The sequence below is a fragment of the Salvia miltiorrhiza genome, chromosome 4, assembly GCF_028751815.1.
Source record: "Salvia miltiorrhiza cultivar Shanhuang (shh) chromosome 4, IMPLAD_Smil_shh, whole genome shotgun sequence".
Taxonomy (NCBI): domain Eukaryota; kingdom Viridiplantae; phylum Streptophyta; class Magnoliopsida; order Lamiales; family Lamiaceae; genus Salvia; species Salvia miltiorrhiza.
This window is the reverse complement of record NC_080390.1, coordinates 35,660,055-35,671,349: the sequence shown is the minus strand read 5'-3', so window position 1 is coordinate 35,671,349 and position 11,295 is coordinate 35,660,055. Positions and strand designations below refer to the sequence as shown.

Here is an 11,295-nt window from a genome sequence, read left to right as displayed (position 1 = left end):
CGGCTCGGGTGATGCTCGATAATGTCGAATTCGAGCTTGAGCTCGAGCTCGGCTCGTTAGATGTTCGTATATATGATGTTCAAGCTCGAATTTGTTATAAATTTAACAAAATCTCCTTAATTAATATGTTATTCGAGTTCGAGTTTGACTCGTTTAAGGCTCGTGTACTAACTCGATTGAAGGCTCAACTAAAGGTTCGTGAACAGGCTCGCGAACATGTTCGCGAACAATCGAATTCGAACATGTTCGCGAGCTTAACGAGCCGAACACTGTCAGGCTCGAGCTCGGCTCGATAAAAATTTCGAGCTCGAAATCAGGCTCGAGCTCCGCTCATTTATTATCGAATCGAGCTCCGAACGAGCTTTTTTCGAGCCGAATCTCGAATTGCTCGCGAGTAGCTCTGTTCATTTACAGCCCTACCCGCCCCCACTCACCCTCCCCCCACCCCCCAAAAAACAAAAGTTGGATGGGTGGAGGTGGCAAGAAAAATTATTTTTTTTTTGGGGGGAGGGGTGGGGGGTGGTGGGGAGGGTGGTCGGTGGGGGCGTGGGGTAGGGAGGGGTGGGTGGAGATGGCGAGAAAAATTAAAAAAAAATAATTTTGGTTGGTGGGGGGAGGGGGGGTGGGTGGGGAGTGTGGGTGGATATGACGAGAAAAATTAAAAATTTTTTTTTGAGGGTTGGAGTGGGAGGTGGGGAGGGGGTGGGTGGGGGCGTGGGGTAGGGGAGGGCGGGTGTAGGTGGCGAGAAAAATTTAAAAAAAAAAAAATTGGGGGTGAGGGCGGGTGGGGAGGGGCGTGGGGTAGGGGAGGGTGGGTGAAGGTGGCGAGAAAAATTAATGTTTTTTTTGGGGGTGGGGTGGGGGGTGGTGGGGAGGGGTGGGGGGGGCGTGGGGTAGGGGAGGGTGGGTGGAGGTGGCGAGAAAAATTTTTTTAAAAAAAATTTTGGGTGTGGGGGGGGGGGGATGGGGTGGGTGGGGGCGTGGGGTAGAGGTGGCGAGAAAAAAAAAATTGGGGGGGAGGGTGTTGGTGGGGGCGTGGGGTGGGGGTGGAGGTGGCGAGAAAAATTATAAAAAAAAAATGAAGTATGTCATAAAATAAAATTGAAAGTATGACATAAAATAAGTAAGTCAATAATAAGGGTAATATTGTCATTTAACAATTTATCCATCATTTTCCCACAAAGAGAACATGTGTATAGGATAAACGAAGTATATGATAAAAAAAAAAATTCCATCAAAGAGAACATGAGTTAACAAGAGTGGAAATGATAAAATTTTCCCACCTTTTCATTTCCATCATTTTCTCATGATAATTTTACAACCAAAGAGAACGCACCCTAATTGTGAAATTTTCATTGAAAAATGATAGATAAGAACAGATGAGAAAATATTATATTTTTTCCTTTTTTTATCATATGTATACTAGAGATGAAAAGATGAAAAAAATATTGGAAAATATTTTCACACCCCTATCCTAAGATAATATTATCCAATATTGAAAAGAAAATGAGTGCAAAGAAGTTTCCAGAGAAAATAATCTAATATGCCCGGAGAAAATTTTCAATCATAGAAAATTGTAAAAGTGTTTTCCCTCTCCTTCCTCTGTTTAGTTGTTTTGACGCTTGCTCCGCACGTCTTCTTGGCTGTCTTTCTGCTTTTTATGCTCGGATTCGAGTACTCTTTGTATTCTTTTGATTTCGAATATTGACTTTTCAAAAAAAAAAAAAGGCTAGTTTACAAACTCCAACAAACGGATAAAATAAGAACCCAAATCTTATCATTCCCCATCAAACATACAATGGCCACGTAGGGAAAATTTAAAAACTAAAAACAAAAAATTTGGATCTTTTTTGATACATAAAAAGATTAATAAAGTAACGTTGTTGTTTAAGGTTTACCAAAAACTCTTCCTGCAACGATAGCAGCTTTCATGGCATTGTTAATGGCTTTGATAACATCATCAACATCACACGTGTTGCCTTTGAATGAGGCTGCCCTCGATCTCTTGAACGAATCCACACATTTCAGGAATTCTTTATTGCATTGCTGGCTCAAGTAATCATCTGCACCCACCAATCATTATATTATTTTACAATTTAAATTACCAAAGCTAATCATAATTTGTCATCCCAAATATAATTATATAATTCTCACCAACTAATTTTTATGTAAAATAGTCGTTCAAATTGATGAGATTTCACATGCCAGCGGTGTCAACTTGTTGACAAACTAGAAACCCCACAAATATATGATTTTTTTTATTATTATTTTGCGCCAAACAGTATATGATTTTTTTTTAGGGAAAGTATATGATTATTTTTAGGCAGTAAACTATGAAAAACACGTAAATATTTAATAAATAAAAGAGGTTTTAAAAGAAAATCATAGTTATAGTTATAAAAATAGTCACTACCTTTTTGCGTAAATATACAAATTTACTTTTAATGAACATGCATTATAATATTTTTTAAAAATCGTAAAAATTGTTCGTGTAACCGTTTTAAATGAACTAATACAAAGACACGTCACACGCGAATTCATAAACTTGTTATTGTATTGAACTGTTGCACAAATACATTTTATTAGAAGCATATTTATATATATTATTCGCGTATATATAGGAAAATATTTTAGTAAGTTTTTTGTCAATGAAGCATAGCTCAAGTGGCAAAATTGAGACACCCAAAGACTCTTCTGTGTGAGAGATCTTGGAATGAAGCTTTTTATGATATTTTCTTTTTTCTTCTTAGCTTGCGTTCTTTTTTATTGTAAATTTATTATGGGAAAATGAAGGATAAACAAAATTTCACCATTTAAATCCTTTGTTTCTTTTCCATCATTTTGGTATAAAATAGAATTTGATCATTAATCATTCCTCCTTTTCATTACAAATGAGGGATCATATTATCACATTAATGAGTAAGAGTCAAATTCTATTTTGTAGGAAATGAGGGAAAAGAAATAAAAAATATAAAGAGTGAAATTTTGTTTATGTCTTATTTTTTTCATGATAAATTTATAACTAAAGAGAACGCATGCTTATGATTTTATTCTATTGGGAGATTTACTGACAAGGTTTTAACAAGATCATATTGAACTCCTTTAGTTGGGTCCCGTTAATGGTTTCTCTCCTTACTTTTTTGAGCTATTACAAAAAAAAAAAGTTGAAAAAAAAATCAAAGTTTTAATTTATGTAAAAAGACATTACTTTTTTCGTCCACGAAATGTTGTCCTAAGGGAAAAAGGCACGAGTTTAAAAAAAATTGTAGTATTGTTTATTTAGTTAGTGGAGAAAGAGAGACCCACAAATAAAGAAAAATGAAAAAAATTAATTAAGTCGGTGAGTGAAGAATGAGGCCCACATGTTAGTGAGTAGAAAAAAAGACTAAAAAATTTACTAAAAATAGATTAAAATAACTTTTTGTGGATAGACCAAAATAACAAATTAGGACAACATTATGTGAACCAAGTGAATATTTGAGTATGTTGTAGGAGTAATTTTTACGTTTACTTTATGCATTTCTTACCCATATAAATCGGTACTGTAAATGATCAGTTAAATGCAAAATGTTGGAAATTAAATAGTAATTACGCCTAGTTAAATAGTTCATGTAACTAGTTTTAATTAAATACACAATTAGTTTCTCTGTAGCAAGATATTAACAACTAACAAGCTATATATGAAAACAAATAAAGTGCATGTCACAACTAACAAGTGTCGAATATGACCCCACGCTATGGCAGAGCAAAAATACAAATGGGATGAATATGGGTCTGAAATTTTGGGAATTAGCAATTAGATGTAAGATAATTGACAACTACTATTAGTAACATGCCATTATAGATTATCTTCTTTGGAATAAATTTTCAAATACTAACATCAAAATATATCGAAATCGCTTGTTTCACTTTTCATGTGCCACTACCACAATTGTGTTTCACCCAAAAATATCTTAAGCCGTAAGTATGTGTATTCTTCTTCATTTTTTATAACTAATCAATTAGTGCATAGCGAATTTGCTAAAATATCTAATTTGTTACTCCAAGACCTAATTTATAACAAACAAGTAGCAGTTAGCAATAATTGTGTTGTGCTGAAATTTTCATCCAGAATAAAACCGTTTGGTGGGGATGAAGAAAACTTGTGAATTTCGAAGGTTTCCCCAAAAGTTTATAGAGATATTAGCATTACTTAATTAGTACATTAGGAATTAAGGTGAGAGGTCACCATCAAAACCAGAGTCAAATTTTAGACATATAGTAATACCCAAAAATTTACATATATAAATATAATTATTTGGGATAATCTTTAAATAATTAATTTAAGCAAGAGAACTGAAGAACTTACTTCCCATCTTGGATATGCATTGATCATGATGCATACAACAAGTGTCTAAGCGATCACACGGCTGCTCTCCTGGGCATCCAGTGTACAAGAGCCCGCAATATTTCCCATATCGTAAAAATGGAGGAGCTAAAATTTCCAAATTTAGAATTAAAAAAAAAAAAAAACAGAAAAAAGGAAAAAAAAAAAAGATGTGTGACTACAAGATCCAAGAGAGCAGGAAAATTATTTATAGAAAGGAAAATACCTTCACAGAACATTGATTCACATGTTTTACTGCACTGTTTGAACTGCAAAAGATAAAATTTATTTTGACAAAAAAAATTGAAGTATATCATGTTAGATGAGCAAAAACTTGAAACGATACCAACAAACTGAAACCAGATTAAATGTTTTTAATCAGTCAATATTAGATATAACGACGTACCAAGCTGAGACCTGCATTTGCTTGAAGACCGATGTTGAGAGCATGAAGTTGAAGAGTGAAGAACCCAAAAGCAATCAAGAGAATTAGTGGTGAGTAAGCCATTGGAAGAGATGAGAAACAAGGTGGGAAATGGAAGCCTGAATTTCCTCAAAACCTCTGATTTATAGAAGATCTAGTTGGTGGAGTGGAGGCATACAAAATGTGAGGAGAGAGACAGAGTTGTGTGTGAAAATTAAGGGTGCTTTGTCCTTTAACATTCCCGTGACTTGGAATTTTTGTTGTGTAGTTTCACATTTCTCACCAAGGGAATCGTATAAATTTTTGTTATCGTTTTCATTTGATTTATTTAAGTTACTCCAAATAATGAAATGGAGGGGCTGCTTGCGCCCAGTTTAATGCGGAATGTGCATTTTGCAAGCTTTATTTAATCCCATTTGAACAAATAATTTTGATGGCGGCGTGATGGTAAACTTAATTTAAACCTGAAACTTTTAATTTCAGATATTAATTATTCTATACTATACCAACACAGACACACTGTATGTCCCATTTTTGACGTCTTACTCACTTTCAATATTTTTTTTTTGTTATATTTCATCCGTCCCAATTATCATGACATACTTTTCTTTTTAATTTGTCTCATTTATAATAATATTTTTTAAAAATAGTATGTGGTCCATTTATTTTTTACACATCAAATAAAAAGTCCCTACCCACTTTACACTCTTTATAACACCTTATTTTTAATCTCCATGTTAAAAACAAATGTGCCAAGATAAGTGGGACGAGAGAGTGGTTTTTAGTCATTTTTCATCAATTTTAATTTATTATATTTTGGTTAAATTTAAGTTTATCAATTAGAATTCACTAATCAATTGTATAAGACTTATAATTATTTTGTTGTATTTATTTTTAAATTTAAAAATTAATAATTGATATCAGGATTAATTATAATTAAAAAATAAATAAATTATGTGACAAATATATTACTCCCTCTGTCCGACAAATATTGCGCCATAAGTATCTTTTGACAGCACAATCATCGATTTCGGATACCGCCTCTGCCTCCACCCACTTGGAGAAGTAATCCACCGCTACTATAAGAAAACATTTCTCTCCTGGAGCAGTAGGGAGCATCCCTACAATTAATGCCAATGCCCCATTGGTCGAAAGGGCAAGTAGCATACATAGCTCTCATGGTTTCCCCTAGCATGTTAATTCATGGTGCATGCTTTTGACATACAGCGTATTTCTTTACAAAAATTTTGGCATCATCTCCCATATTTTGCCAATAAAACTCAGCTATGATTATCTTCCGTAATAGATCTTTATATCCAGCATGATTTCCACAACAACCCTGATGGATTTCCTCGAGCATGTACTAGGCTTCCTCAGGTGATAAGCATTTCAACAGAGGGTGAGTAAAACATCGATTATACAACTGATCATTGATCAGACATTATCGGTGGTATAAGCACCGCTAAGACACGACCGGATTTAGTCGTTCATCCGTTTTCAAAAAATGTACAATCGGACTTCTCCAATCATCCCGTTCTTCCAAAGTGAGTATTTGTTGAGGCTCTCCATAATGGGGCTCACACATCAAAGTTACCTTGTTAGTCCAACTCTGTTCGACCGCGCTAGCCATCCTGGCCAATAGATCAACTCCGTTATTTTGCTCCCGGAGAATTTGTTCAATGTGACATTCTTGGAATCTAGCCATCAACTCTTGGGCCCGAGTATAATAAGTTGTCATCCTATCTTCTCGCACATCATATTCTCCTAGCAGTTGTTGCACCACGAGTTGGGAATCAGATTTTATTTGCACTTGTTCAGCTCCTAGCTCTGTCAAAAATTCCAAGGCTTTAACGATAGCCTCATATTCAGCCTGATTATTGGATAACCTTCGCTCATACTTAATAGCGAATTAGAGCTCATCATCTAGAGAAGTATGAATGTAAATGCCTATCCCGCAACCCTCCTTAGTAACGGACCCATACACATATACGACCCAAGGTTTTTGTTTCTCGGCTCTGGTAGATTCCTGGATAAAGTCTGCTAAAGCCTAGGTTTTGATGGCAGCTCGGGGCTCAAATTCCACACTGTATTCGCTCAATTCGATGGCCCATTTCACCATGCTTTGACAGATCTCGCCGACCCAGTATTTGCTTGAAGGGTAAGGACGTACGCACAACCACTCTATGCGCTAAGAAGTATGGTCTCCATTTCCGGGCTGTAGTCAATATTGCCAGAGCTGCCCGCTCGACCTCTGTATAGTTTAGTTTTGCGTCTTGGATTATTTTACTAACAAAGTAAATCGGTTTTTGTCGACCGTGATCCTCCCTGAGTAGGACTGTGCTCAAAGATTCCGTCCCCACAGCGATATACATGTATAGAGTTTCTCTCGTAATTGGTTTAGTAAGCACAAGCACCTCTGCTAAGTAATTTTTCAATTTCTCAAAAGCATTCTGACAATCTTTAGTCCACTCGAATTTAGATCATTTCCTCAAGATTTTAAAGAAAGGTAGACTCTGATCCACTGAGTGAGAAATAAATCTGCCAAGATTTTTTCTCAAGATTTAAGCACATGCACCTCTGCAAAGTAATTTTTCAATTTCTCAAAAGCATTCTAACAATCTTTAGTCCACTCGAATTTAGATGATTTCCTCAAGATTTTAAAGAAAGGTAAACTTCGATCCATTGAGCGAGAAATAAATCTGCCCAGAGTTGTTATTCTCCCATTAAGGGCTTGGACTTCCTTGATGTTTCGGGAGGGGAGGGACCATGTTTATAATAGCTTGCACCCTATCTTTGTTGACTTCAATGCTTTGAGGTGTCACATGATAACCCAAGAATTTTCCAGTTCTGACCCTGAAGGTACACCTCGTCAAGGTCTTTGGGATGAGAATAAGCGAACTCGCTCTGTACCATCATGTCATCAACATAGACTGACATGTTTTTCCCGATTTAATTTTTAAAAACTTTGTCCATCATGCGCTGGTAGGTTGCACCTGCATTTTTAAGGCCGAAGGGCATGCTAGCCCATCCAAATACTCTGCAACAAACAACAAACGCAGTTTTGACAATGTCCGATAGATGAATCTTTATCTGATGATACCCTTGGAATGCGTCCATCATACAAAGAAGTTCACACCTAGCGGTGGAGTTTACGAGCTGATCTAATCGGGTCAGAGGATAGCAATTCTTGGCGCAGGCCTGATTTAAGTCTCGATAATCCACACACATACACCACGTTTTCTCTTTCTTCTCGACCATCACAGCGTTGGAGAGCCACACTGGGTATTGGACCTCTACTAGATGCCCTACTTTTAGAAGACTTTGGACCTGTTCCTTAATGGGTGCATCCTTCTCCGGTCTAAAGTGTCGTGTTTTTTGCATTACTGGTTTAACGGTGGGATCCACATTTAATCGGTGTTCAGCTAGGGAACGATCGATTCCCTTCAGATCAGTGGTAGAGAATGCGAACACGTCTGCATTTCTCTACAAGCACTCTATCATCCTCCCTTCCAGCTCTGGCCCCATCTCTGTGCCTATTTATGTCGTGAATCCCGTCTTCACTGGAAATAATTCTATCATCATACAGTGATCGTTGGTGGACAAGATCAGGTGCTTATCCTGGATAGCCCGAGCTTCTCTTATTTCTTCCAGCTCTGATGGATTGCCAGAGGGGCTGCAAGCTTTGACTTTCCTTACTATTGGATTCTCATTTTCATCATGAGTTCATTTGTTCCCTGTTTTAGCGGTTAAGCTACGGACGTGGCATTCCTTAGACATTATCTAATTCCCGCACACCTCTCCCACTTTTTCTCCTTCTAATGGGAATTTCATTTTTAGATGGTACATGGAGATCACTGCTTGGAAAGCGTTTAGCGCTGGTCGTCTCACAATGATATTGTAACTTGGCTTTGGTAAGTCTACCACTATGAAATGAAGGCTTCGTGTTCACGAAGCACCGACCGTTTCCATGTCATTGGTAATTCTAAGTACCCCACTGGCATAATAGATTCTCCCGTGAACCCGTACAGCGGTGCACCCGGTGGTTTCAATACGGCATTCAAAGCCATTGTTGTCAAATAGTCCTTGTATATGACATTAACTGCGCTTCCCATATCTATGAAGATCCGATGCACTGTGCAGTTAGCCACGTCTGCTGAGAAAACCAATGCGTCGTTATGTGGATGCATTAAGCTTCGGTGGTCATTGAATCCAAAGGATATATCTGGCTCTTCCTGACCACGGTGCACTGATAGCACTTGGGGATAGCTGCCAACTCTGACTGCTCTTATAATCTGCTTTTTCGCTCTATTCGTAATGGATGCGTCTTCCTCTCCCACTATCATATGCACAATCATTCTCTCTTCTCGTGGAGGGCTCCTAACTCTGTGTTCCATGTCTACGTTTTCCCTATCATCTCCAGCTCTGCGATTTTGATCGTCATTCTGATGTTGAGGGGGAGGCGTCTGTTTTACAAACTTATACAATCTCCCTTGACGGACCAGTATCTCTATCTAAGGTTTTAGATGCCCACAATACTGAGTAGGGTGACCGTACGTAGTGATTGTGATATTGGCAAAGTAAATTATTTAGCCCCGGCCTCGGTGCCCTAGCTGTGTAATCTTTAGGTGCTCTGAACTAAGCCTCATCTTTAATGTTGGAAATTGGAAGAAATATCCATCATAGTTTTGATGATACCAAAACTCGTAGCTTTAACATCTCAACTGAAGATTACAGAAAAAAGAAACAACTGAAGAAACTACAACTAAAGCTCTCAAAGACTGAAACTCAGTTGTGTAATCTTTAGGTGGTCGACCAGTTGGTTCCAAAGATTCTATGCCTAGAAAAAGAAAGGGGCGATATGGAGACCAAACAATGACGAAAATGACTAATCAACCAAATGAAAGTGATGTAATTCTTGAAGAATTACAAGTATATGAAAATCATGAGATCTCAATAAACTATTTACATTCAAATCAGATACTAGAGAGAGAAAATATCATCGTTGATGATATATTTGCCTTTCATATAGCTCTTCAAGTTTTAAATGAGGATCCTGACCAAAATTTGTTGCACAATGCAAACAGAGACTTGATTGGCCAAAGTGGAAAGAAGCTATAGAAAGGGAATTAAATTCCTGTGATAACCGAAAAGTATTTAGACCTATAGCCTTGACTCCGGAATCTAAAATCCCTGTTGGATATAGATGGATTTTTGTGAGAAAGAGAAACGAGAAAAATGAAGTTACGAGATATAGAGCAAGACTCGTAGCACAATGTTTCTCACAAAAACCAGGAATTGATTATGAGGAAACATACTCTCCAGTAATGGACGCTATTACTTTTAGATTTTTAATTAGTCTGTCTATGTCATAAAGGCTTGATATGCAGTCAAAACCCAAAAGCATGTATTCAATTAAACTGCAAAAATCGTTGTATGGGTTGAAACAGTCTGGTCGTATGTGGTACAATAGACTGAGCGAGTATCTTTTGAAAGAAGGATACAAGAATAATGATATCTGCCCTTGTGTTTTCATTAAGAAAATCGAAAGTGGATTTGCAATCATAGCAGTTTATGTTGATGATTTAAATTTAATTGGGACTCCTGAAGAGCTGAATAAAACTGCTGATATTTGAAGAAAGAATTTGAGATGAAAGATTTGGGAAAGACAAAGTTTTGTCTTGGTTTGCAAATTGAACGTATCCGTGGAGGAACGTTTATCCACCACATATACAGAAAAAGTGTTAAAACGCTTTTACATGGATAATGCACATCCATTAGCATCACAATGGTCGTTAGATCTCTTGATACTAAGAAAGATCCATTTCGACCAATTGAAGAGGGTGAAACAATACTTGGTCCTGAAGTACCATATCTAAGTGCAATTGGAGCATTGACTTATTTGGCTAATAATACTATACCAGATATAGCTTTTTCTGTCAATCTTCTAGCAAGATTTAGCGCTACACCCACTTTGAGACATTGAAATGGTGTTAATTAAACACATTCTACGTTATCTAAAGGGTACTATTGACCTTGAATTATATTATCAAGAAAATTATGATAATAGTCTAGTGGGATATTCGGATGCAGGATTTTTATCCGATCCACATGAAGCTAAGTCACAAACTGGATATGTTTTCATATATGGTGGAACTGCTATATCATGGAAGTCTGTGAAGCAAACCTTGACTGCAACATCCTCAAATCATTCTGAAATCATTGCAATCCACAAAACAAGTCGAGAATGTGTATGGTTGAGAAATGTGACGAGTCATATCCAAGAGTCGTGCGGGTTAGCTTCATCAAAGGCCAAACTAACTATTTTATATGAAGACAATGCTGCTTGCATCGCGCAACTCAAGGAAGGATACATCAAAGGCGATAGGACGAAGCATATTTCTCCTAAGCTCTTCTACACACACGACCTTCAAAAGGATGGTGATATCGACGTTCAACAAATTCGCTCAAGTGATAATCTGGTGGACTTATTTACCAAGGCATTAAC

At 37.0% G+C, this 11,295-nt stretch overlaps 1 protein-coding gene across 1 annotated transcript; it reads right to left on the bottom strand.

Annotated features, from left to right (window-relative positions):
* Positions 1 to 1,739: 1,739 nt before the first annotated feature.
* On the bottom strand, positions 1,740 to 5,168 carry LOC131021351 (phospholipase A2-alpha-like). Its single transcript, XM_057950512.1, has 4 exons — positions 4,773 to 5,168; positions 4,593 to 4,635; positions 4,349 to 4,474; positions 1,740 to 2,063 (listed from the first exon to the last, which is right to left on the bottom strand). The coding sequence occupies exons 1-4, from the start codon at positions 4,872 to 4,874 to the stop codon at positions 1,888 to 1,890; spliced, it is 447 nt and encodes a 148-aa protein (XP_057806495.1). The 5' UTR covers positions 4,875 to 5,168; the 3' UTR covers positions 1,740 to 1,887.
* Between the last annotated feature and the right edge of the window lie 6,127 nt (positions 5,169 to 11,295).

What these genes read in the sequence shown, in the direction of transcription:
- LOC131021351 (XM_057950512.1), bottom strand. Translation starts at nt 4,874, where the DNA reads ATGGCTTACTCACCACTAATTCTCTTGATTGCTTTTGGGTTCTTCACT. An exon ending in CAAATGCAGGTCTCAGCTTG is followed by an intron (nt 4,636 to 4,772) that starts GTACGTCGTTAT and finishes TATCTTTTGCAG; the next exon opens with TTCAAACAGTGCAGTAAAAC. An exon ending in ATGCATATCCAAGATGGGAA is followed by an intron (nt 2,064 to 4,348) that starts GTAAGTTCTTCA and finishes TGGTGGGTGCAG; the next exon opens with ATGATTACTTGAGCCAGCAA.